Source organism: Castor canadensis, chromosome 9 (assembly GCF_047511655.1).
Source record: "Castor canadensis chromosome 9, mCasCan1.hap1v2, whole genome shotgun sequence".
Classification (NCBI taxonomy): domain Eukaryota; kingdom Metazoa; phylum Chordata; class Mammalia; order Rodentia; family Castoridae; genus Castor; species Castor canadensis.
The window spans coordinates 92,450,966-92,471,843 of NC_133394.1; the positions used below are offsets into that span (position 1 = coordinate 92,450,966).

Genomic DNA, 20,878 nt, shown 5'->3' on the forward strand with positions numbered 1-20,878 from the left:
GTAAATAAAGACTAGTAGAGTTGAATTGATTCGAGATATTTAAAAGAATTTGCATTATGGAAGGAAGGCAAATGAAATAATTCCTATAGTAAAGAGAAAGTAAATGCTTTAGAAAGTAAGTCCAAGACATGCCATACCAAGACAAGCTTTTCTTTGGCGATCTGAGAGCTAACTATTTATTTACCCGGGGTGGGATATCAGGTTTTATCACAGGTCTTACAGCTTAAGAAGAACAGGATGATTTTAAAGTGATAAATCAAATAAAAAGATCTTAAAAAAAAAAAAAACACAACTTTCTTTTGAATACAGAACTTATGTTGGGAGAATAATCAAATCTTTGCTCTGTAAGATTCTTCCATACCTGAACATATAGAAGTTAAATAACAAAATAACCCATGAACTCTCATGCCTTCCTGGTGGGAGTATAGTCACTACAATCCAAATGAAGAGTAGCTTAGCAGTATCTACCATTATTTAAAATAACACATCTGTCAAAGCATTAAAAAACCTAAACTCTCATCATATCAGACTAGTGAAGTCAGTAGCTGCATCCACATAATGGAACACTATGTGGCTGTTAAGAATATCAGAGTAGCTCTGTTCATATTTACATGGAAATATCTTCAAAATAGATTAAGTGACAAGATACAGTACAGGCTGTGGAGAGGTGATATACAAAATCTTTATTAAAGATTATTTCTGGAAGGATACTTTAGAAATTACAAACAATGATTGCCTCTGGGGAAGGAAACTTATTTTCACTGCATTTCGTTTCAGAACTTTTTAATTTTGTACTATGTACAGAAGGTATTGTCTATTGAAATGCAAATTTTTAAAATAGCCTCCCATTTTGGAAATATAATTCGCTGTATCTTGAGCAAACCAAAAAAGTCAAACAGCTGTTAACTGACTTTTCAATGATGCAAATAATACAATGGGCATTCCTAAAGAGAATAGCATGCTTTTACATTCTGGAATCATTTTCATCTTTAAAAAGATAAAGAAACATTTCCTTAATGTACTTTACATCATGAGCCTACCAATAAGAATCAGATGATTTATTTTAAAATTCAGAAAACTAAGTTTTTTGTGTGGGTGTAATCCAAACAATGCCCTTTTGTGCATTCCTAACCACAAATAAGGAAGTGTGAGGGCGTGGGATGGGCAGGCTGGTGGAACTGGAATTAGCACACAACATGATGTCCTCTTAGACGATCTTGCCCTAGCAGAGAGAGACTCAGGAATGCAAAACATGTTTCTGAAAAAGCTATAGTGAGAGGATTTCATACTGTCCATGGGCCACCTTCTGTCTTCTATCCATGTGCCTTCTTAGCTTGCTAAATTGTGGCTGGACGTCTGCAAGGTCATGGATGGCCTCAAGAAGTTTATATCTTGTGGGGACTTAGATGCAAGAAAAGACATTAAACATAATTGGAATATTATTCATCCACTCAAAATATGTTTGAATGCCTACTGAGTACACCAAGTACCGTTCTAGCACCTGAGGAGAACTTTCTCAATTTTTGAGAAAAACAGAACGATTAATGAGGAAAATGAGGTAAGAGATATGACATAAATTATCTGCAGTCACCAAACTGGTGAGAAACAGAGATGATAGTTGTTTGTTTTGGGCAGTCCTGGGGCTTGAACTCAGGGCCAACACACTTCCTAGGCAGGTGCTCTACCACTTGAACCACTCTGTTAGCCCTGTCTTGTGTTGAGTATTTTCGGGATAAGGTCTCATGAACTACATACAGGGCTGGCTGGTATATAGTTTGAACCCTAATTCTCCTGATCTCTGCCTCCTGAGTAGCTAAGATTATAGGCATGAGCCTCAGGTGCCCAGCTACAGAGCTGATAGTTGAACTTCAACATCTGCCACTGGAGTCCATGCTCTAAGTCTAAGCAGTGAACATTATGTGATGAGATGGGGTGAGCAGATAAAGAAACAGGCAGGCAGCAAGTTAAAAAAGACATTTTCATATAGTAGTACGGGGACTGAAGGAAATAAAACTGGTTAATATGAGAGTGTTTGAAGGTTTCTGTTTAGGTTAGGGACAGCTTCTTTGATCAAGAAAGTGACATTCAAACCAAGACCTAAATGACAGGCAGTAATTACCACACAAAGAGTTGGGGTAAGTATACTAAGCAGAGAAGGAGCAAGGAATGCGCAGGCCCTGAGGTGGGAATGAGGTTGGAGAGTGCGGACACAGCTCCTGAGTGGAGAGCTGACAGTTCCAGACTATCACATGCAAGGGATTTTGGATACAAGTATTAAAAGGCCTGGCAGTAGAGCAGGACTTTCGACGGCCAGGGAGGTTGGTATACTGTGGATAAATGGGGAAGCTGACAACTGTAACTTAGAAAAGAAGCAATTCCATATGCTCCAGGGGTTTCTGCTGTTACTGCTGCTGCTGTTCTCTGATGAGCTGTTATGACAAACTCGGCATGGGCCCTTCTGGGTGTACCAACATTCTAATCCCATGCCAGTTGTCAACCAGATTTGAGTCAAATATCTAAGAATGTAAAACGACTCAGACTACCAGCACCACAAAATCAAAGTGAGCATATCTGTAAATCTCTGACTACCCATCTACCTGTCCATCCACTACCATCTGTTCAGGACCCAATGCTATTACAAAAGAGAAAGTCCATCATAACCAGGTTCTACTCTAAACCTCCTCACTTCTCCAAAAACCAAACAAATAAATACATTATGCCAACGTATACTGAAAATGAGTCTACTTGAATGAACACGTCAAGGATTTGGACTCAGGGTCTTTATGACACACTGACTGAACACAATGGACGTAACGGGGATAAACATTGCCCTCCAAGGTTCTCTTGTGGTATGTTCCTCATTTATGTTTTTGTTTGGTTTTGAGATGGGATCTTGCCATGCTGTCTAGGCTGGCCCCAAACTCCTGGGCTCAAATGATCCTCCCACCCTACCCCCACCCCTAAAGTAGCTGTGACCACACCCAGCTACAGCCTCATCTACTTTTAAAATTGTGAAATATTTCAAAATATTGAGATTAACATAAGGACTACCTGTGTGCACATCGCCAAAATGATCAAATCTTAGTATTTTCCCTATACTCAGTTGTTATTTGGAATAGGTGATTAATTCACGATTTTTTTTAAAAAATCAAAGCCAGTGTGAAGTCTTGCACTCACTCTCCATGTTCCCCCACAGCTAACCACTGTAGTTAAATTCTTATGTATCCTTTTCAGCATTTTATTATAGGAATACAGCAAATATGAAGCTCATTGGTAGAGTGCTTGTCTAGCATGTGCAAGGCCCTGGCTTCGATCCCCAGAACCTCAAGGGAAAAAAGCAAATATAACCTCATTTCACTGCCTTAAGAAAAGGACCTATATGCAGTATTCTATCCCTTAATTTTTGTATCCTATGATGCACACTGGAGATCATGGAGCTTCCTCACCCTTGTTTCCTTTAGCTGACTATATATTGTTCCATTGTGTGCAGTTATCATACACAATGATAATGATATTTAACCAGACCCTTTTTGAAGACAGGTTTTGACTTCCAATCTTTAGCTATTACTAAGAATGCTGTACTGAATAACCACGTCCACACACTGTTATCTATGCAGGTTGATGTATCTGCAGACATTTTTAGAAGTAGAACTGGTGGTTCTCAGGGCAAATGCACTTGCAGTTTTGGTAGTAACTGCAAAATTACCCTTTTTTCCATTTTAAGGAAGAGACAAACTCTTCAGTTTGAACAATTAAATGCCACAGTAAAAGCAATTTTAGGGAATTATATCTGTCAGTACAGAAGAGTAGATGATTCATATTTGAATAATAATGCCTTTTTAGGCAATTTTTGTTCATAGGAGAATTATAGGTCCCAAATACTAATGAGGAAAATAGCAGTTGAAAAACTAGGACCAAGTCAAGCTGCACTCTTAACATTATTTCATTCATAGGTACAGAAGGAACTCTCTGGAATAAGACTCACTCTATGTTGAGGTGTTTTTCACATGTCCACAGGAGACATCGTGAGCAAAGATGCTACAGTTTTTTAGTTTAAACTTTATTTTGCAGAGCTCGGGTTTGCATTTAGGGCTTTGTGCTTACAAAGCAGGTTTCTACCAGCTGAGCCTCACCTCCAATCCAAAGATGCTGTTTTTGAGAAAGCAAAGATGCCCTATGCAGCAACCTTAACCTTCGCCTCCACGACTCATTCTGGGGTCCGCCAGGCTCTCCCTCAGACTCTTTGTGTTCCCAAAAAATCTAACAAGAACACTTACAAGGCATTAGTCTGCACTGGGTAACTTCATAGCCACACACAGTCCATTCTAAAAGAGACATTCTTTTCAAATGTCACATCCTGATCACATGCCCTGGGGCCTTTTGGCTTTGATGCTAACATACAGACACATGACTTTAACAATGAAAGTTGGCATAAAAGTAAAAACCCTTTCCTTGTACTGTACTTCACCCCATTCCTGCACACCTGTCCCCATCCCTTTCACTCTGATGAATTCATCTCTGCCTTGCCCTTTATTCCAAAACAGTTTTATGGACTGCCACACAAAAATATACTATAAAAGAGAAGGATTTGCAACAGAGTGGGTGTTTTCACTTAGTCACCAGGGGGTGATGCTGAAATGCTCTTTTTCCTCTATATTCTCTTTCTACAGTCCCTCTCAACTCTGACACACAGGAACCAGAATATTCAGCCGTCCCTCCCACACATCAAGTCACGGCAGAATTTGATGCGAACACTATTAATAATCTATGACCTGTAATAGAATTCATCTTTACATTCACCAACTTTCAAACCCAATTACAATAGCGTAAGTAGGACAGCATAAACTCTATCGGTAAATAACTTCCATATCCCAATTCTCTATTTGGAACCAGGCATTTTGTTTGTTGGAGGATGGAAGGAGGGGCTAATCCCTACCGACTTCTTCAGATAGCAGATGATTACAATTTTAGAATTTTCTTCACTGCTATTTCTCTGTGCTATAGAATGTTCTAGAGCTTAAACAGAGACGTCACTTCCACCTGTACTTTCCACATAGACACCACAGCTTCTCATGGTTGTCTGAGAGGCAAAGAGCTAGAAAGACTGTCTGCACCCATTCAGGAGACACCTGTGGTCTTTCTCAGAGGACTCTTATTTTGGACAAATTTAGTAATATCCCAGCAGGGCACAGCAGAAAGTACCTGGCCCTTCCCTCCACCAGGGGACTGACTACAGGGCAACCCCCCACCTTAGGGGATAAACCCAGAGTTTGTCCTCAGAGAGTTTGAAGGACTCCAAATAGCAACCAAAATATTTTAAAAATCAAGGTAATTAATTTTATATAATGCTGAAGAATACATTAAATTGTATTTGTCAAATCAAATGAAGAGAGGATTGTGTACCGTGTGTGTGTGTGTGTGTAAGGCAGAAGCCTTAGCTTTTGCTAACAATTTCTTCTAAATACTACTTCATTAAACAAAAACAAACAAACATCCCTAAACCTCTCACACTAAAGAACCTGAGTGCTCTCTTGGAATAAATCTAATGCTTGGTGATGTTTATCTCTTCTCTATTTTGGTCTTCCTCCACATTTAAAGAAGAGGACACACACTTGCACACCCATATTTATTGCGGCACTATTCACAATAGCCAAGTTATGGAAACAGCCAAGATGCCCCACCACTGACGAATGGATTAAGAAAATGTGGTATTTATACACAATGGAATTTTATGCACCCATGAAGAAGAATGAAATCTTATCATTCACAAGTAAATGGATGGAACTGGAGAACATCATTCTGAGTGAGGTTAGCCAGGCCCAGAAGACCAAAAATCGTATGTTCTCCCTCACATGTGGACATTAGATCAAGGGTAAACACAACAAGGGGACTGGACTTTGATCACACGATAAAGCTAGAGCACACAAGGGAGGTATGAGGATAGGTAAGACACTCAAAAAACTAGATAGCATTTGTTGCCCTCAGTGCAGAGAAACTAATGCAGAAACTTTAAAGTGACAGAGGCCAATAGGAGAAGGGGACCAGGAACTAGAGAAAAGATTAGTTCAAGAAGAATTAATTTAGAATGTAACACATATGTACAGGAAAGCAATGCAAGTAAACTCCCTGTATAGCTATTCGTATCTCAACTAGCAAAAACCCTTTATCCTTCCTATTATTGCTTTTACTCTTTCTTCAACAAAATTAGAGATAAAGGCAAAATAGTTTCTGCCTAGTAGCGAGGGGGTAGGGTGGGAGAGGGAGGTAGTGGAGGGAAAGGGAGGAGGTGGGGGGAAGGAGGCAGAAATGACCCAAACATGGTATGCACATATGAATAAAAGAAATAAAAAAAAAAAAAAGAAGAGGCCACAAATGAGAAATTAAAGAGCTAAGAAAACAAAGGAAAGGGCAGAAAGCACTAATTTTAAATAGTGGTCAAAGAAGAATGTATTTTAAAATCAGATTGGAAAACAAACTTCATTAAAATAAAGTTTTCCAAATGTCAGAACTTGAATAAAAGGAACAGTGAAGGTTTTAAGGCAGAGCAGCTGAAATGACAGAAAACTTCAAGATCATCTGCTCTAGTTCCTCCATTCCTCGCTACCAATACTTCCATAATAAATCTTACACAGAGGAGTTTAACCACCAACACTGCTAACATAGAACCAGACACATGGGGAGGGGAGAATGAAAACTGGAGAATGATCTCTCTTATACACCTTCAAATGAAAGAATGCCAAATAAAACCTGAAAAACCAGCCCTGTGATCTCTCTATAGACGGGGGCCTATTATGATATAAGCAGTTCATATTTTCTTCTTACTACTATGTGGTATAAAAATAAAATAAAAGCCTATCATAATAAAATAAATATTCAAGTCAGCTGGAGATCTAAAACATTACCCTGACTGTTGCATCCGTCTGCTCTTTTCCATATCATATTTTTTCTGTAAAAACATCCCTAGTGGCAAGCAATGGCATAAGATTTCAAATCAAGATTCTATAAGGATAAGAGCAGAATTCAAGCGGATGTGAATAAAGAAAGAGATAATAAAGTAGTCAAACCTTCAACTGTGTTTGAGTTAAATAATGCAACACTGGCAATCTCAGCCAACACCTTCTTTCATGTATGACAGAACTTCAAAGTTAAATGAGAAGACTACACCTTTTCTTTAAAATTGAGACTATACTCACAGGTCCCTCTTATTTTTGAAATAGGGTCTTGCTAAATAGCTCAGACTGGCCTCAAACTTATGATCCTCCTGCCTTAGCTTTCCTAGTGCTGTGATTATAGGTGTGAACCCACAATGCTTGGCTTTCTTTTTCTTTCTTTCTTCCTTTCTTTTTTTTTTTTTAATAGAATTTTTAAAGCAGTTTAGGTCCTCAGCAAATTTAAGCAGAAGATAAGAGACTTCTCACATATCCCTTGCCCACACATGCATGCTGGACTCAGCTGAGGAAAGAACCCCTGGGCCTGAGCCATCTCAATAGAAACCTCCAAAACTGAAGGGCAGAGGAAGGGGGCGAGGCGGGGGGAAGGAGGGAACATACACATTATCAGAAAACCAGGTGGAGAAGAGAAAAAAGAATCATATTTTAAATAATCACTGAGAATTTCCCCCAAATGACAGACACTAAACCATAGATCTAAGAAACTCAGAGAACACAAGCAGGATAAATGTCAGAAAAATCAGAGGTAGGCGTATCATTTTCGAACTACAGAAAACCAAAGTTAAAAGTAAAAAGGCTGAACCAAGTCAGAGGGTAAAACCACTTAACTATAAAGGAGCAAAGGTAACAACTACGTCCAGCATCTCCTCCGAAACCATGCAAGTGAGAAAAGAGTGGAGTGAAAGATTTAAAGTAGTGACAGAAAAAATTACCAATGTAGAATTCTGTACTCTATGGAATTATCCTTCAAGAGAAACAGAGAAATAAAGACTTTCTCAAATGCAAAATTCAGGGAATTTGTTGTTAGTAGACTTGCCTTGAAAGAAATATTAATAGAAGTTCTTTAGAGAGAAGGAAAATTATGTAGGTCAGAAACTTGGGTCTACATAGGGAAGGAAGAGCATCAGAGGAGTATGTGAATGGAATTTAAACTTTCTTTTTCTTGATACTAATGTTGGCAATGAGAATAGGCTAAAGCCTGGCTATTAGTCCACGGGAACATAGGTACTAGCTGTGAAGAACAGACATTGCTACTCTAAAATTCCCCAGGGAAATGGGGAACGAAAACCATGGAGTAGGAAACACAACACATTTGCTAATCTGAATGAGATTAACAGCCCCTCTCGACAGACACATCTAAGAAACAGGGTGGCTGCATTTACATATAAGAGAGAAAATGGTTAAACATCCCCTAACAGAAGTACTGCCAGTGTACTGAACCACCTGAGATGCTCAAAGGGAATTCTCATGGGACTTACAGAAACAGGTTTAACTTTAACACGTGGTTTGTTACTTTCCTTTCAAAACATAGAGTACAGTATCAAAAAGTCATCTGTTAAAAGGCTCAATATTGAGAATCCTGTGATGAAAGATTCTGAATTTCATTCTAACATAGTCTGGACTTCCTTCATGGCAAACAGAAACATCCTAAAGAGCAACCTTCTGGCCAACCTGATGTCATATTCAGGAGTAGGATAAAAAGCCATTCCACCTGCTACTGCTTTCTGTTCACCCAGGGTAGTAAGGCTTTCCAACATTTATTTCCCTGTACTGCAATTATGTGGCCTAAACCACCTGGAACTCGCCAAGCTCAGTTCCAGCGAGAGGAACTCTCCTTCCCAATCACCTCTGTAAACGGGCCAATCACAATCCAATTCCTACTCTACAAGAGGGAAGAAAGAGGATGTTTCCTGAGAAGAACCAGCCTCACAGACAATAGCATACAGCTTTGAAATGCCAGGAAGAGGGAAGCAAGGAAAATCTTCTGTTGATAAAACACACCAAACTACAAACAGAAAGAATACTTAAAGGATCCTCTGCTAAATCCTTATCCTTCTGCACACTGCAAAAAAGCCACTTTTGGCAAAATTGCCTGCTAACTGTTTCAAGCTTCTCACAGTTGGGAAGATTACTGAAACAACAGTTCTGTAACATCTCTTAGAGGCTTCCTAAAGCACACTGGTCCTGAGAATACCAAGCAAGCAGTTAGGGACAACTCATTGCCAAGGGAAGTGCAAAGAGCTAGCAGAACAAACCTTACTGCTCAATCAAGAGGGAATGAGGAGTGCAACTTGAAGCTTTTTATTATCCACTCATCTTGATTTACTTTACAAAGCACATAACACCATGTATGGGTAAATGCTCAATCACCAATCACATAGTTATTTTAATGATGGTGGTGACTGGGGATAGAAGGTGGAGAGGAATGGGGTTTATGGAGAAAAGCATGACTTGGAAAATGTTCATTTGTAAGCTAGGGCATCTTGTGCCCTTTACCAACTCATTGAACAGCCCTCAAAGATTGGTAGATTTTAGGGAGAAGTTTCTGCCAAGATAGTATGTTAGATCATAAAAATTCTGAATGATGACAGAAGTAAGAGAATTCAGGGATCTAAGCAGAGAAGAAAGGCTAGGATTAAATCTATAAGAATACTAAGCCCTGGACCACCTAGGAGGAGGGAGCGTCTCCCTTTTGCTCTTTGCTTTTTCTTATAAACAAATGAGAAAATCCTTTCTGACTATTTCTAAATGAAGAAGGAGCTAGATACACATGTGACCCCTTGCACTTGGATTTTGTCATGAGGTGATCCCAGCACTTTCTAATTTCACAATCAGTGTACAGGTCTCTATGCACGCTCACTTCTAGCCACCTCCTGCCTCAGCACTTGTACAGCCCCTCAGATAATAAGCACCTCACAGTCTGCTTTCTCTACGTAAGAACAAGATGGCAGCACCTCACCCCTTTACAAGTTTCAACACAGGACTTAGACCAGAGCCAACTTGAGAGGGCTCCCAATGGCCAAAACTGGAACAATTTGAGCAACAGTAAGTAACAGTAGTACTGGATTATAACCCATAAAATAAAATAAATATGGAGTCCTCACTGATAAAAATCAGTAGTTGGATCAATAAATAGGGCATGAAAAATGATTACAGAAGAATTCTAATTAACAAAGAAGGAAACAGAATAATTTTTAGAACATGAATAGTAATAGTTGTCACTGATAATATCAACAGATGCTAGAATCTGTGGAGAAGTTTGAGGACAGAAAGGGTATTTGCACAGCCTCAGAGCATCTCTCCCAACAGACTTATTAATTACAAAGGGACAAGAAGTGGCCTTACAGTGGAGAAACATAACCAAATCACCAAAGTTGTTAATGTCACCAGTAATGAAACAAACATCATACAACCACAACCCCTGGGGGGATATGCTAAGGAAAACACATACTTCTGTGGTATTCCTGACAAAATCTCAAGTTCACCATGAGAGAACAGGAGATCCCACAAACTGAAGGCATTGCACAAATTAACAGACAGTTCTCTTAAAAAATGTGAAGGTCATAAAAGCCAAGGAAAGCGAAAGAAATGTCACAGAGGAAAGGAAACTAAGGAACCACGGCAAACGCAATGTAGGTGCCTAGGACAGAGAAAGGAGGTTAGTGTCTAAAGACCGCAGTGTGGGAAGTCTTAAGTATGTGGTATCACCACCCACCAAAGCTAATTCCTATCACACTTGTAAAGACACTAACATTAAGTAAAGTTGGACAGCAGGTGTTTGGGAAATCTCTTATACTAGTTTTACAACTTTGCTATGAGTCCAAAACAGTTTCAAAATAAGAAGCAAAAAAATAAAATAGGATTTAGGATCTGATTGTAAATGGATGAGAATCACTCCACTTTCTTTGCAAGTTCAGTCCCCACATGAGTAACAGAGACACCTTGAGGGACAGGAAACAGCTATGAGGTGGACAGTTACAAAGGCTTACCATTTACAGTAGTTATAGAGACAAGACACACCCACATAAATCCTTACCAGGCAATACAGTAAAATTCCAGCCACTTGCATGTGAGCAGCAATGGTATGTCTAGCATCTAATCGAGCTCATGGCTTATTAAAAAACTGCCTGTCCATCTGCTCCCTCCCCTAGGTTTCCCTTCATAGACAGCCCTGTAAGCCAGATTTGACCGTGCTGATGGCAACAGCCCTGGCTACTTCTTCGGTGGTTTTTTCTTTTTTTGGGGGGGCGGGGGTGAGGCAGGGGTACAGGGTCACCTTATGTTGCCAGGCTGATCTTGAACTCCTGTGCTCAAGTGAGCCTCCCACTTTAACTTCTCTAGTTGTTGGCACACACCTGTGATGCCAACACACATCACAGGTGTGTGCCAATATGCTGGGTATCACTGAGTACTTTAAAAGACAATTTCTTTGTGGTTAGGATACTAAATACATGCACATTTCAGTTTATTTGCTTCATTCAACTTTTCAAGGGTTTACTTCATAAAATATTTTGATTGCTTCAAGCTCATGTGTGATTTCTGCTCTTAACTCACAGGCAGTCTCTACCCTCTTCCTCCCTTCCCATTGTTGGCTGATGGTCCTACAAATAACCCCAAGTGATTCACAATAGAAACCTACCTTCCTCCACACTCATCTCAAGTCTGTGTCACTTGTCCCATCAGTACTGGCTTGGTTCAGGGTCTTGATCATTTTCTTACAGGTTAGAGCAGCAGTTTCTAAACTACAATTTTCTCACCTCAAGGCTCTGGCACTGACACAAGATACCTACACAGCCCAGTGGTCGCCTGCAAAAGAGAAGGCTCAGATCTCTGCACTGGGAAGCCACTAGGAGGCTACAGAGAGTAGTGATAACCTCAAGTGTTCCTTCACGCCATCCCTGGGTACAACTGAGCAGATCTCGCCCTTCTTGACCTGGCCTTCAGTCACCAGACACTTTGCTTCTCTAGACCTCTGCCATGACCAAACTGTTTTTGAATCTTTTTTCTTTAAATGAAATAGTATAAAGAACCTTAAGATACAAGGGTTCTTCTCTTATACAAAAGATACAAGTGTTCTTTTCTTATATTTGCACATCCTAAATATGGATAATCCAGATATGTTCATTTCAATTGGTGTAAACCCAAATTTATAACGTTTACTTATTGATAATGCAAGTGGACATGTCTATATGAAGGTATTCCCTAAACTGAAGTCTGGATAATTGATAACAACGATGACCAACATTTGTTAATACTTCTGTCATGCCATGCACGGCCCTAGTTTTACATGGATTAGCTTCTCAATCCTTGCAGCAACCCAAGGGGGGTGGATCAGTGGTTAAACTCATTTTACAGACTGGAAGTGGGAAGAGCTTGAGTGACATGCCTGCAGTTACACAGTAAGCGGCAAAAGCAAGGTTTGAAGTCTGGGTGCTCTGACTGCCCACGCCCCACCTCATACCCTAGACTCTCCTGCCTTTCGCAGTGGCACACAGACTTGTGTGATAATGATGAAAACGGTGCTGACAATGATAACCACATGGTACAGTCTGGACAATGGATGTCTCCATCTGTTAAAGGCTTGGTCCCCAAGGAGGCACTATTGGGATTATAGAACCTTTAGAAGCTGGGACCTAAGGGAGGCCCTTAGGTCATTGGAAGCATGTTCTTGCCTCTTCCTGAACACATGGGGTGTTCAGTCCACCACATGCTCCCTACCACTCACATCCAGCACTACTGGAACACAAACTCTGAAGTTCCTGAGAGGGAACTGGGGAAGGGGGTGAGAGTAAGTCCTTCAAATCATGTGATTCAAATACTGTTTTAAAAATAATTATGAATACAATTTTAGTGAAAATTTTAGGCAAATGCCTGATCTTGGATTGGAACCTCTAAAACTTGTAGGGCAAAGTGAACTTTCCTCCTTTATAGGTTAACCATTCAGGAATTTTGTTACAGTGATAAGCTGACACACCACAACCACATTAAACCGCCGCCTAACGTTTATTTCTCACTCCCTAGGAATAGGTTCCGAATAGGTAGTGTAGACTTTTTGGTTTGTTTTTCGGTATTGGAACTGAACTCAGGGCCTCAAAAGTACTCTACCACTTGGGTTGTGCCCCCAGTCCTTTTGCCTTTTAGCTTGTTTTTCAGATAGGATTTTAAGCTAACTTTGCGTGGTGTGCCCTTGAACCTTGATCTTCCTACCTCTGCCTCCCAAGTAACTGGGATCACAGGTGTATACCACCATGCCTGACCCAAGAAGTGCCTTGAATACCTCATCTCACTGAATTCTCACCAGTGTCCTGTGAATTATGGTCTGCCATGCCAACACTGCATGTACAGTGGTTATGGTCCAAATGCCTGAATTTGAATCCATTGCCTCTTGAGTTTGAAGCTCTCCTATGAGCATAAGCCTCGCTGGACTGGTGTGAGAATTTAAAGATACAGCCAGGCGAAGCTCCCCACACCTCCTAGCACATAGGAAGCACTCAGACTCCATGGCTCTCACAACCTGACTCGCACAGATAAGCAGCTGCAGGTCTGTTAGGCTAGTGCTGTAATCTCAGGGTGTTCCTTGGCTATAGAATGGTAAGAAAAAGTCTTAAATAAAGATCTGGTCAAAGATGAGTTAATCTTGCTGTATATTTCCAAAGTATAAAACCTTAGAATACTGCTTTGAATGTACTAAATTATAGTCAAAAAATCATTATGAATGTATTTTTGAAACAATATTCGAATCACATGATTTGAGGGCCCTCTCTCCTCACTCTAGCTTCCCTGCCAGGAACTTCAGAGATGTTCAGATGGAAGAATGAAAACTGTCATTGAGACCGTCATCCTTCTGAACTCTGAGCTGCCACCTGATTGCCTTGGTTTGCCCCTTCCCTCCCTCACCAGCCTGTATCTTATACCATCTTTGCCCCATTCTCTCTTCCTGCAGTGGAGGCTGGTTCTGCACTGCTGGGCAGTGACCTTCGTGCCTCTTACCTGTGTTTCAGCCGAAGTTTAACCCCTCCTGACCACGCCGCTTTCTTGTGCTGGGAACCAGAGGTGAGGTGCTCTGGGCTGACAGAATTAGAGGCACCAGGGTCTGCATGGTCCGAGTCTGCACACACGTCTCTGTCAAAGATAGGATGATAGAAGCTAAGCGTGATGGTGCTCATGGGCAGGAGCACAGACGAATCTAACAAGAGCCAGGCATGCAAATGGACCCTGGAGCCAGAGCTGACTCAGCACAGCTAAGTGCCAACACGCTTCACATTCTCTCATCTGAAGAAGGCAAATCACTGTTCAGGTTCTTCTGCCTTTCCTGCCTAGGTTTCTCTGAAAAATAAAGTATCCTCCCCAGTCTTAAAAGCTCAGAAAATCTGACTTGGTTATTTTTGCAGTCCTGGTCCTTGCGCATACTAACCAAACGCTGTACCACTGAGCTGCATCCCCAGCCCGCATTAACTGTTTTGAAGATAATCTCCACTTCAGTGATAACAAACAAGCAAAAACTGGAACTCACTGATACAAGCTATCAAACAGAGTGGTTCCCTGAAACCAAGTCATTGCTGCCTCACTTCTCAATTTCAATGTAAGGAGCACGATCCCTAAGTGTCACAGCCTTGGCTCTGTTCAGTGGGTGGCAGCCCAGAAGCACATGCCAGTCCCTGGGCTCCAACTATTTCAGATTGTTCAGATTCCACTGTGAGGGGAGGCGGGCCTTCTATGTCCATTTCAATCCCCCTCCCGCCCCAGTCCTTAGCACTGTTCCCATTATTCTTTTCCTTCATACCCTCAGGGAGTCAGAAAAAATTTAAGTCCCACACTGCCAGTGTTCCGCCCTGGGAACAGTACTTCTTATCCTTAGGACAGTCTCAGGGTCAGGATCGCCAAACATTCCTGATGCCGCCTTTTTTCCAGACTGTCCCCAGCCTCAGGCTTTGAAGTGGGTTTTGTCACCATCCCAGTTTGCCAAGGACAGTGGTGTGTTTCCAATTTTTGTCTTCAAGGATTTTTTTAAACCTCTGAGACCCAACTGATGGATGGTCCTATAAGCAGGAATCTGGAGGAGGCAGAGCGAGGCCACTCCTCCCCTGCATATGCCGTAACTGAGAGGATTATTGAACAGCTGTTAGGAATAAGCCTGTCCATCTGGCCTCCTATTTCCTGGAACATGGAAGAAAAGAGCTCTCCTTCTTAAATCCCAAGGCAAATAAAAGGATTCTTGATATTTTAGGACACTAGGGAGATGACCAGGAGGTCGGCAGGTCCATTGCTAAGTCACAGGTTTCCTCTTAGCTTTAGGGCTATAATTTGGCTAGGGTTTGAGTGTGTCCCTCAAGGACTTGTGTTGAGGCTTGGTCCCCAGTGTGGGAGCACCACCTTTAAGAGGGAGGTCTTGTGAGAGATCATTGACAGCCCTGCCCCTAAAAGGAATTAAGGGAGTTCTCCAGAGTGAGGTTGTTAGAGTGCCTGACACCCGCCCGAATCGCTCTCTGGCTTCCTTTCTGCCATGATACAATCTGCCAGGCTATGGCAGAGCAAGAAGGCCTCACTAGAGGCGGAATCAATGGGCCTGCCCCATTTCAGCCTTCAGAACTGTTCCCTAGATCAAACCCTTTTCTTTATAAAGTTAGCATGTCTTGGGTATTTCATTATAATAATGTAAAAATGATTCAGACACTTAGTTATAACTAGCCAACATTACCACCTTCTGTACCTTACTTTTCTCATCAAATTTCAGATTCTTGGCTCTTAATACAGTCAATATAATTCTAGACTTAAAGTCTGAAGACTTGGTTGGGGTTAACTCACTTATGACCTGAATGACAAGTAAACTCCGAGCCTTGTGCTCCCATCTCCTTCCCATTTGCCTGTTCTTCTTGCCAGCCCTTCACTTTATACTGGAATAAGGTGAAAACAGGAGACCATGTGCACAATGGTCAGAAGTAGGGCTCTGGCATTTGTCCTGGCTCCACCCATGGACCAGCTCTGTGACTCAGTCCTCTCTATGCCTTGGTTCTCTCATCCATAGAATGAGTATAAAGGAACAGCCTCTTTCATAGTCAGTGAAAAACTTAAAAAACAAACATTTGGAGCACAGTTCAGTACATATTAAGCACTCAATAAGTCAGCCATTATTATTATGATAATGTATATTAACTGTCTAGCATACTAGCCACAGATGGTATGTGTTAATAAGTTATTTTCATTATTGTCTTACTAATAGTTTCTTCATTTTATAGTTTCTTTCAGCTAAAATATTATATATAATAGCTACAACTAAAAAGTCCTCATTTATGCTGGAAATAATAGAAGAGCCTTAACCACAGAGAGTTAATAAGTCAAAATCTTTTGCAAAATTCATCATATAGTCCTCAGTTAGGAATTCTCATACAACCTTCTGAGGCACCAACCCCGATGGCCATTTGGCTTAGATTGTGGGGGAAAGTAGACTCAGAGGTACCTCACCAGGATGGACATGGTGGCGCATGCCTGCAATCTCAGCTACTTGGGAGGAAGAGTAGGAAGATCATGGTCCAGGGCTGATCAGGCAAAACCCAGATCCTATCTGAAAAACAAATTGAAGCCAAAGGGGGAGAGTGCTTTCCTAGTAATTGCAAGGCTCTGACTTCAAATCGTGCCACTGCCAAAGAAGAAAACCAAAAAATGTACCCTGCCATCCACTACCTCAGTGAAAAGACCAACCACTGGCAACACCCACTACACAGCAAGGGGATAGTCTTTTACTTTCCATGCCTGCTCTAGTCCTTAATGTCATCTGTTGGGAGAAAACAATCAGGCCCAGGCATGACCTTTCACAAAACCTTTGTGGCATTTAATAACTTCCTCATTTTTTTGCCTAAACCACAATTGTTGGCTCTGTCCTTTCTGCACAATGGCTTAGCCTCCAGAGGCTGAGTTCTTTTCTTTCTCCTCTTCCCTCCCCCTTCCTGGGAGATACCTAAAGACAGAGGGCCAGGACTCCTGGCCATCCCAGGCAGGAAGAACAGGCAAACAGGAATATGAGGCTCTGAGATTCTCTCAGCTTTTTAAGATTCTCCAATGTGTTATTCCTTTCTACTCTTAGGAAGGCAGAGACCAACACCCATCTCTGCCCTCCAAAGTCACCTCCTCTCACTTGTCATCTCATAGGGCCAGCTGAAGTGAGACCCATGAATTGACTGTTTGGTTGTAACCCTTGAAGCCACAACAGCCTCCCACCAATCCTCACACTCCTGCCCACCTTGGACTGGTTCCTGAGGCCAGATGTCTGAGAAACCAAGTGGGCAGGCTGAAATATGTACCATGTGATCTAGGAATCAGGCTGGAGGGAGTGCTAGAAGGATCACCAGCATCCAATGCATAGCTTTTCTTCCTTAATCACTTTTGGAATAATCTGGACAACAAACTTTTTTTTTCCTCTGCAGTACAGGAGACTGAACTCAGGACCTCACACATGCTAGGCAAGAGCTATACCACTTGAGTCACGCTTGTATTTTATTTTTGAGACAGGGTCTTCTTGCTTGGACTGGCCTCAAACTCATCATCTTCCTGCCTCCTCCTCCTGTGTGCTGGGATTATAGGTGTGTGCCACCACCTCTGGCTACAAATAAGCATTTAAAAACGTATATGTTCTAGAGAAAGAATGGACAAATGGGACTTCATAAAATTAAAAAGCTTCTGCACAACAAAAGAAATAGTCTCTAAACCGAAGAGACCACCCACAGAGTGGGAGAAAATATCTGCCAGCTATACATCAGACAAAGGACTGATAACCAGAATATACAGGGAACTTAAACTAAACTCTCCAAAAATCAATGAACCAATTAAGAAATGGGCAACTGAACTAAATAGAACTTTCTCAAAGAAGAAATTTAAATGGCCAAAAAACACATGAAAAAATGCTATCTCTAGCCATAAAGGAAATGCAAATCAAAACCACACTAAGATTCCACCTCACTCGTATTAGAATAGCCATCATCAAAAACACCACCAACATCATGCATTGGTGAGGATGTGGGGAAAAAGGAACCCTTGTACACTGCTGCTGGGAATGCAAGCTGGTGCAACCACTCTGGAAAAAAATTTGAAGACTTCTTAAAAATCTAAACATAGACCTGCCATATGATCCAGCAATCCCACTCCTGGGGATATACCCAAAAGGAATGCAACACAGGTTACGCCAGAGGCACCTGCACACCCATGTTTATTGCAGCACTATTTATAATAGCCAAGTTATGGAAACAATCAAGATCAAGAAAATGTGGTACTTGTACACAGTGGAATTTTACTCAGCCATGAAGAATGAAATCTTATCATTTGCAGGTAAATGGATGGAACTGGAGAACATCATTTTGAGCGAGGTCAGCTAGGCTCAGAAGACCAAAAATCATATGTTCTCTCTCATATGTGGACTTTAGATCTAGGGCAAATGCAGCAATGTGGTTGGACTTGGATCATATGACAAGGTGAGAGCACATACAGGAAATATAGGAATAGGTAGAAAACCCAAAACATAGACATCAAAAAAGCGTTTGATGTCCCCACTCCAGAGGAACTAATATAGAAACCTTAAAGCGACAGAGGTTAACATGAGAAGGGGATCAGGAACCAGTGTAAAGATCAGTTAGAGATGAATCAACATGGGTTGTAACACATGTGTACACGAAATCAATGCTAGGAATCTTTCTGTATAGTTATCCTTAACTCAAGCAGCAAAAACACTTTGTCTTCCTCATTATGCTTATGTCTTTTCTTCAACAAAATTAGAAATAAGGGCAGAACAGGTTCTGCCTGGAAGTGGGGGGCTGAGGGGGGAGAAATGACCCAAGCAATGTATGCACATGTGAATAAATGAACAATTTTAAAAAATGCCTATGTTCTGATGAAAAGAATTCCCATAGTGAATTTAGAAGGAAAAGAGTTCTGGTATGAGGCCTTTTGCCTCAAAGCCCTGGCATCATCTCTTTGCCCTTCTCTCCCCTGCCTTATCTGTACTGTATGGTGAACATCATTTGCATATTAAATCATGCTGTCTCTAGAAGGCACTTTCCCCACACACTGTAGGTTCCTTGGCTAACTGTTACAACAGGCTGGAACTCACACCCTCTGTGGGCACTTTGATCTCATGGGGAAGGGCATCCCAATGACACCACATGTCTCAGGCAGACTGTTCCAAGTTTCTTACAAAAGGATCCATGTGGTTTCACATGTCAAGAAGTTATCCACAAACTTCTTTATGAAGGAGAGAATGAACGAAGTGTATCTTGGCTCAAACCACACATAGAATCATACTCACTTGGGACTAAACCACTGACAAACTCACTCTCCTTTTCACTTTAGTGGTTTCAAATTTTTTCGGTTTATGTCACAAATTCTATAGGACTTAGAATTACCAATTCAGCTTTGGTGGAGAATGGGGCCCTTAATTAAACATCTTACCAAATGAGTTTATTTGCACTTAAAAGATACCCAAAGGCTTCTACTATTTGGTACATTAAGTAGTATGTGTACTACATTCAGTCCATTAAGTGGTTTCTGAACTGAGTTTCAGCAAATACAAGATAAAGTTCCAGATCATTCTACTACATGGTAGATGCCCCACAATCAATGAAACAGCTTCAAGTGAAAAATGCCAGACTGAACCACATGGCTCTCCAGCCCCACTGGGCTACTTCCAGGCTCCTGCAGGCAGCATCCTCCTGTGGCTTCTTCTCTCATCTTTCTCTCTGGGTGGCCTTTCCGGACACAGTGCCATAGGTGCACATCTCAAAGTGCAAGTCATACTGTCTTCTAATGGTCTGTGTGGACACCCCTCTTCCACTACTCAACAAAGAGAAGTGGGCCCTGTGTGGGGCCTGGCAGAGCTGCTCAACTAACACTGTTGAATGAATGAAGTACTAATTAAATGTTCAACAGCTCTCCAATCTTTCTTCCTTTCTATCTCCTTTTAACTCACAAGTTAACTTGGCAAAACTAAGGAGGCACTTCTTGGGCTGTTCTATGTTGTTTCTTGCTGTGCTCATTTCAATAGCACAGTATGAAAACCGTGAGTGACGCGCTAGGAATCTAAACTGAGCTGAGAAGGGTTGCAGACTAAAGACTTACTGACATCTACAACCACAATGAGCCTTGCATCATGTTCCTTCCCCCAGACAATTAAGAAACAAGAAATCAGGTCAATCACTCACCAATCGGTACTTCCAGTGATGGGTACATCCTGTCCCTTAGTATCCACAACTCACAAATATGCCCTGACTGCTTTACTGAGTGGTATTTTAACATAGTCCATTAAGTGGTTTCTGAACTGAGTTTCGGCAGATACAACATAAAGTTCCAGATCATTCTGTTCCCCTAGCTCATTTGAACACTGTAAAAATCACGGAAGGACAGGGGGAAGCTGAAATAAACAATGTCCGGAGCTGAGCCTATTAAAATGGTCTCTCCGGGCCCTGTGAGTTCTTGGGTTTCTATTGAGTTTAAATTTTTCTATTTTTGTTCCAAAAGTGGGAGGGTAAGTATAGGACTCATGCTTCATTGGCCTGGACTGTCAGGACCTTAGGGAAGTGCTTGGTTTTATCTGCTACCATTAGTCATTTCTTTCTTTTTGTTGAGTCTCGTCCAGTAGAGAGCAGTTTCCTCGCTGCCTCCCCTTTCCACTTCTGCCTCCTCCAGTCCAATGAGTACCTAGCAGCCAGCACAATCTTTTTAGTCATTCCCTAATTAAATCCTATAGCTTCTCTCTGCACTTGGGCTGAAATCCAAGTTCCTTAACTTAGTCTTCTTAGCCTCAAATGACCTAGCTCCTGCCCATCCTCCAACTGCTTCCCTCTTACTGTGCTGTAACCCCACCTGCATCCCCAGAACGTCCCTAAACCCACCATGCCCTTTGCCTTCACACAGGCTTTCTCTCTGCCTGGAACATTCTTTCCCGT

At 41.5% G+C, this 20,878-nt stretch overlaps 1 protein-coding gene across 16 annotated transcripts in view; it reads right to left on the reverse strand.

Annotated features, from left to right (window-relative positions):
* The window catches only part of Shroom3 (shroom family member 3), a 308,366-nt gene that overhangs the window by 44,541 nt on the left and 242,947 nt on the right, over positions 1–20,878 (reverse strand). For 13 of the 16 annotated variants that reach the window (XM_074041946.1, XM_020183402.2, XM_074041945.1 and 10 more), the window contains one exon: positions 13,941–14,072. The exons of 2 other annotated variants lie outside the window; for them this stretch is intronic. In XM_074041946.1, coding sequence (XP_073898047.1) covers positions 13,941–14,072 — 132 coding nt within the window. Of the gene's footprint in view, positions 1–13,940; positions 14,073–14,463; positions 16,240–20,878 lie in introns of those variants that run through there. One more of the 16 variants, XM_074041948.1, reaches the window with a different exon arrangement.